This window comes from Zootoca vivipara, chromosome 11 (assembly GCF_965207765.1).
Source record: "Zootoca vivipara chromosome 11, rZooViv2.hap1.1, whole genome shotgun sequence".
NCBI lineage: Eukaryota > Metazoa > Chordata > Lepidosauria > Squamata > Lacertidae > Zootoca > Zootoca vivipara.
In genome coordinates, this window is record NC_142594.1 from 46,626,004 (window position 1) to 46,632,668 (window position 6,665).

Genomic DNA, 6,665 nt, shown 5'->3' on the forward strand with positions numbered 1-6,665 from the left:
CCTCTCCGGGAAAAGAGCAAAGCAGGGGCGACAAATGACTCTCCTCCTAACAACAAAAACAAACCCAGGACACACTGGTGCTGAGCTGCACCAGTAGGTCTGAGAGAGGCCCCTGGTCTTGGGGTGAGGGGGGATAATAAAAATCACTATTATGATTACTATTATTAGGAAAGGTGAGAAAACACGAGACACCGTGGAAAACAAGGGTTTGCTCAGATTTAACCTTAGTCACGCCTGCTTCGCGGGGCCCCACCGGAACCTGCACGCAGGCTGGGAAACGGGGTTTGGCGGAGACAAAAACCGCGTAGGGACCCCCGAAGACCTGAGAGGGGCAGCGCAGGCACTGGGGCTGGAGGGGTAGGGGGCGCTTACCTTCTTACTGGCTCCTCCGAGAGACACCTTGGGCCTGGTTTTGAACTCCCCTTCGAAGCTGAACATGGTTACAGCTTATCCTCCCATCCAGAGGGGGAGAGAGAGAGCAGCAGCCGCCTCCGCCGCCTCCTCAGCAGCACCTTGGCAGGGCAGAAAGAGCCAGCGGGGGGTGGGGACCGGGGAAGGGGCGCCCGACCCCAAGAGGAAGCCCCCAGCCTCACGCCCGCCCGCCCACTCCCGGTGCAGGGCTCCTAATGCCAAGGACTGAGGCGCCCCTTCCTCCCACAACCCCTTCCGCACCCCGGCCGGCCAGGAATGGAGATTTCCCCCCACTTCCAAATTATCCCGTGTGGGTGTCTCTCCGTGTGCCTCCGGCTTCCCCTCCCCCGACACCCAGCGGCTACGGCTCAGTGAGTGGCAAGGGGTCTCGCTTGGGGCTGCCTCATTTGCAGCGGAGGTGGAGGGGGGTATAGGTGGGGGGGGTGGAAATCAGCCGGTTCCTGAAAGAAGATGGCCGCCGCCGACTGCAGCTTTCCCTCAGCGCGCTCCCGCCTCTCGGGCGCGCGGGCGCGCTCGCGCCTCCTATCGGGAGGGAGGCGGGAGAGCGAGATGGAGCGCCCGGCGCTTTTTGAAGGAGGATGACAGGCAGAGGAAGCTCAAGGCGGAGTTTTTAGAGCAGGTCCTCGTGTGGGGCAAACAAACACACACACACCAAAAAAAACCACATACGCAACGTAGTGCCCTCAGCTGTGATGGGGCTTCTGGCCTCTTCTGAGATAGGAGTTTCCTTTGCCCCCGGGGCTTCCTAAGGCAGTTTCCCTCCCAAAGAAAAGGGTTCTTGGGGTTTCTGTCCTGTGTGGCCACTGTTTTTATGTTGCACGCAAATAAAGGTTTCATTGGGATGTGGTCGCAGGCTACGCTTTTTCTTTTATTGCCCCCCCCCTTACACACACACATACATCTACACCATATGCATAGAACTGCCCTGAGACCAGCAGGCATAGGGTGGTATACAAATTAAAAAAGAATAAAAGTAAAACAAACTGTTTAATGGTGCTGGTAATTGTAGCTCTGTGAAAAGTATTTTATGGTTCTCGGGATTCTTTGGGGGGAAAGCCATGTGCTTTAAATGTACTTATTTTTTATGTCATAAAATTGATATACCACTTGAGTGTAGGGAAAAAACCCTCAGGGCAGTGTCTACATCTGTACATCAGGAGGAGGGAACCTGTGGTCTTCCAGATGTTGATGGGCTGCAACTCCCTTCCAATTTCCTTCAGCAGTGCCTTCTAGAAAAAAATAGGTGCCGGTACTCACCATGAAGTTGTTACAGCAATGCCACACTTTTTTACAATGAGGGGGAAAAGAGGTGTCGGTACTGCGTACCCGTGAGTACCTCCTGAAGAGAAAACCATTGCCCTTCAGCCCCATCCAGAACAGCAGTCAGGAATGAAGTCCAACATCATCTGGGAAGGTCACAGGTTGCTCTGCTTCCATGCATCCCAGGCTTCCTTGACCTAGTATCCTCCAGATTTTTTGGACTACAATTACCAACAGGCCCAGCCAGTAGGATCAACCAGTAGGGATGATGGGAGCTGTAGGCCACCAACACAGGGAGAGTCATAGGTTCCCAGTTCCTGCTTTAGACTAAAGGCAGGTTCACACGATAATTCACGCATGGAGACACCACATGGTGCTTGAGCCTTCCACAATCTGGTTCCCTCCAGATGTTTTGAAGTAAACAGAAATGGGAGGCTTGTGACCCTTCCGATGTTGTTGGATTTAGCTCCCATCAGCCCCAGCCAGAACTGCTAATGGTCAGGAATGATAAGAGTAGTAGTAATAATAATAATAATTTTTTATTTATACCCCGCCCTCCCCAGTCGAAACCGGGCTCAGGACGGCTGACACCAGTAAAATTACAATAAGACATAAAGTAAGAAAAACAATTAGTTAAAATACAGGTTAAAATACAATTTATATTTAAAATTTTAAATGCAGTAGTCAAACAATCTCTAAAGGGCCACAGATTCCCCACTTCCATTGGCTCCAGAAATCATAGTCAAAGATGGGAGGATAGAATTGTAGCCCCTGTCTTCTCAAAGGTGACATCAGATGTAGTCTAACCTACCTGACAGGGTTAGGATGGGATTAAAGGGTGTTGGGGCAGGGAAAGAGCAAATAACCATGTGTATTGTCTGGAATTTCTTGGAGAAAAAGTGGCTATAATGAAAATATAAAAAATAATAAAAATATAATAAAAATAAATTATGTATTTATTATGCTTTTATCTTGCCCGTTCTCCAAGGAATTCAGAGTAACATACATATTTTTCTCCACACACACACACACACTTTTTGTTAATCCTCACAACAATTCTGTGGGGTAGTCTAGGCCAAGGGATAATGACCGGCCAAACGTCATCAATAAAAAGAAATTTGAATTGTGGGTGGACAGACATACAATGGTACCTCGGGTTAAGAACTTAATTTGTTCTGGAGGTCTGTTCTTAACCTGAAATTGTTCTTAACCTGAGGTACCACTTTAGCTAATGGTGCCTCCTGCTGCCGCCGCCGCCACCGTGCGATTTCTGTTCTCATCCTGAAGGTACTATTTCTGGGTTAGCGGAGTCTGTAACCTGAAGCGTCTGTAACCTGAGGTACCACTGTATCCTAGAGCAGTATGCTATACACCACACACTTTACAAGAAGTTCATTTTTGCTGTGTGGAAGGGGGGGAAGTATTTCACCCATGACACTGGGTGACACAACCTAACCTACAGCCATCCCATACTAGGTGCGATGGGTCAGAGCCCATAGCCACACACCCTGAGGCTTTCACAAGACAAAATACATCCTTCTGCATACATCAAGCACATCATAATGAGCATTTTGCTAGTGGAGAATAATCCCAGAAACCGTCAAAACAGGCATATGTTGGTCTTTTGTCCATCGCCAACAATGTAGTTCAAAGTGTTGGGCAAGGAAACTGGAGGCCAGAGTTCAAATCTCTGCTCAGCCATGAAGCTCACTGGGCGACCTTCAGTCCGTTGCCATCTCTAAGCCTAAGCTGCCTTACAGGATTGTTGTATGGGTAAAATGGAGAGGAAGGAGAACCATGTACCGATATATCACCCTGGGCACCTTAGAGAGAAATGCAATGATAAATAGATATAAAATAAATAAGTATCTCTTCTTCTGAAAATTTGTATTTGAATCTGGACTTGGTCTGTCAGTCATTATGGTTGCCAGTGCCAGAGCAACAAGTGACAATTGGAGCTTTGGCAGCAACAGAAACAAAGCCTCTTTCTCAGAGACCGACTTGGAATTAATGGACTGCTGAGTGGTAATTTATGACTGTAATGTAACACTTCCCGAGAATAACATGCTAACTTTATAATCTTGTAGCTGTTAGTGACTTGCTGTTACCTTAAGTTATAGGCATATAGAGTCTGACTCTATTCGTGACAGGTTTAATTGTTTTCATAAATTTTCATTCAGCCCGTTTTTAAATAAAAATCAAACAGCAAGAAATATAGTGTGCAGTAGTCATTTTACACCCTGATTAATTCAACTGATAAATTTTATTGGGACAATTTATTAGATACCACACTGAGCTTACCATAAAAATTTTTTGTTAACACTAAACAAAAATTTAACAGCTCTGACAAATCATACAATGCTGATGGTGTTAATAATCTGCTCAATGAGAATCCTTGTCAACAACAATGGGTGTTTGACGCACAACTGAGTGAGAACATCTGTCCAGAACCCTGGCGTACCTGGCGACCAGTCCAAAGGGCAAATGCTAGTCTGGCAGTCCATCAGGTCAAGAAACACAGTCCAGGTTCAATACAACAACAAGCCAAGTCCAAAGGCCAGGTTCCCCTCTATGCAGCCAATCCAGAGTTGGGGTACTTGCAGTTCAATCCCATGGAGCTCCTCGGATACCCAAGCCATGGTTCGTCAATATGGGAAGTTGAGTAGACACGGCATCTTGGCTCTGCTTCCCTTTTATCCCTTGAATCTTGATTGTAACATCTGGGCTTTATGAAGCATGTGACTCTCAGCTGCCCTGAGCCTAATCCAGTTGAGGAATCACACACCTATTCCCAGAGCTAACAAGCAGCACCTGGCCAGCTAGTGAGCTGGGCTGTGCGCCTTTGCCTGCCTCAGTCTCCTAGAGCAAGGTTTCCCAAACTTGGGTCTCCTGCTGGTTTTGGACTACAATTCCCATCATCCCTGACCGCTGACCCTGCTAGCTGGGGATGATGGGAGTTGTAGTCTAACAACTCTGAGCTCCCTATAGCTCAGATTCTGCCATGTTTCTAGAGAGAGGGGCCCCTCTAGTGATGGTGAGGGGTCCTACTCTACTAGTTCGTGTGCTCTGACCCCCATCCTCTTGCTGTCCTCTGTCGCCCCACAAGTACTTTCTACGCCCACAACCTCTCCTTCTCCATTCCCAGCTTGCCCCAGTGGGCACCAGTCATGGTTACACAGGCAGCCCTGTTCAGGGAAGTTTTTAGGTGCCATGAGAGCATCTGTTTTTGGGTGCCATGAGAGCATGACCCTGAAAAAAGCACGCCTTTGGGGCTCAGTGATCTCGCATGGGTCATGTGACTTGAGTGGGAGCACAGATGGAAAGACATGCGTCCCAGTTTGGGGACTCAACATGTTGGAGAATATGTAATAAGTCCAATAACCCATTCAGCTGAATGTCACATTCGTGATTAAGTGCATTGAGGACTGGTCACTGAAAGCTGGAAGATAATATGGGACATGGTATTTGTGCATCAGAGAAATTAATATAGATAATTACATTAAACAAGAATACAGGCTGCAGTTACCACTAAGGGGTTTAGATGAATGATTGCCATTACTGTTAATTAATTGAAGTTAATTAATGGGTGCTTTAAGAACATTTGCTGTTCTTGCCCACGAAAACCAAATGCTAACAAGTCAGCAAGAATAGGCATGTCCTTACACAGAAGCAATTTCACTGACAAAATTCACATAAAATTCAGCAGACTCAGGGTTTCATTAATCACTCCAACCTTACCTCTAAGCTTGCAGAGACAACTCAAATCGGTATGATTGACCATAACTGAAAAGAACAACCCCTAAAGCCATTTTTATAAATAAACTAAATTTCTGGGCCAGTTTCAACGTGTCCCTTTCGTGCTGACCGCGACACTTTTTATTCTTGGCAAGGTACATCTAGTTCCTATTAAAAGGAATTATATCTTGTTCATTTATTTGCATTTATAAGCCAGTTTTCCAATACTCCCCCCCCCCAAGCAGCATACCAAGATCTAACAAGATCTAGGTATCTGAAGAAGTGTGCATGCACACGAAAGCTCATACCAATGACAAACTTAGTTGGTCTCTAAGGTGCTACTGGAAGGGGGGGGGGGTATTTTGTTTCGACTACGGCAGACCAACACAGCTACCTACCTGTAGCAAGATCTAACACCGTATGCTTGAAATAATTAAAATAATGATAACAGACTGAAATAACCTAAAACCAGCAGAATCTAGTAGAAATATTACCAATTCAAAAAGGTAAACACAAAAAATCCTTGCCGTGATAGCAGAAAGCAGACTTGCTGTACTCCGATTCATCTGGCCCTGGCAGTTTGTCCACTGCTTCCTTGAGCATCTCTGGTGATGGACTGGCCCAGGCACCCCCAAACTGCGGCCCTCCAGATGTTTTGACCTACAACTCCCATGATCCCTAACTAACAGGACCACTGTGGTCGGGGAAGATGGGAATTGTAGTCCAAAACATCTGGAGGGCCGAAGTTTGGGGGTGCCTGGACTGGCCTCCTTTGTTTGCTTTCTCACTAGTTAGTCAACCAGAGATTGCAACAGACACCACCAAATGGGCTACGACCAACAATTCAAAAGGGACTTTTTAAAAGCATGGGTAGGCAAACTAAGGCCCAGGGGCCAGATCTGGCCCAATCGCCTTCTAAATCCACTCCATGGATGATCAGCGTGTTTTTACATGAGTAGAATGTGTGCTTTTATTTAATATGCAGCTCTGGGTTATTTGTGGGGCATAGGAATTCATTCTTTCTTTTTAAAAAAAATATAGTCCGGCCCCTCACAAGTTCTGAGGGACAGTAGACCGGCCCCCTGCTGAAAAAGTTTGCTGACCCCTGTTCTAAAGAGAATGGTGGCTGTTTCCAGTTTTGGATCCAATATGAATACAAATTTCCAGAGCTAACCACTCACTTGAATCTCAGCAGGACTTGCTTCTGAGTAGATAGGCATAGGATTGCGCTGTTAATT

General features: G+C 46.6%; 1 protein-coding gene across 3 annotated transcripts in view; it reads right to left on the bottom strand.

Moving 5' to 3' along the window:
* Nucleotides 1-929, bottom strand: part of UBE3C (ubiquitin protein ligase E3C) — a 64,579-nt gene extending 63,650 nt beyond the window's left edge. For 2 of the 3 annotated variants that reach the window (XR_015946324.1, XM_035128957.3), the window contains exon 1: nucleotides 373-929. Coding sequence is in view for 1 of the 3 variants with exons in the window: in XM_035128957.3 (XP_034984848.2) it covers nucleotides 373-438 (66 nt within the window). In the remaining 2 variants the exon portion in view is untranslated. The remainder of the gene's footprint in view (nucleotides 1-372) is intronic. The other variant, XM_088653800.1, reaches the window with a different exon arrangement.
* Between the last annotated feature and the right edge of the window lie 5,736 nt (nucleotides 930-6,665).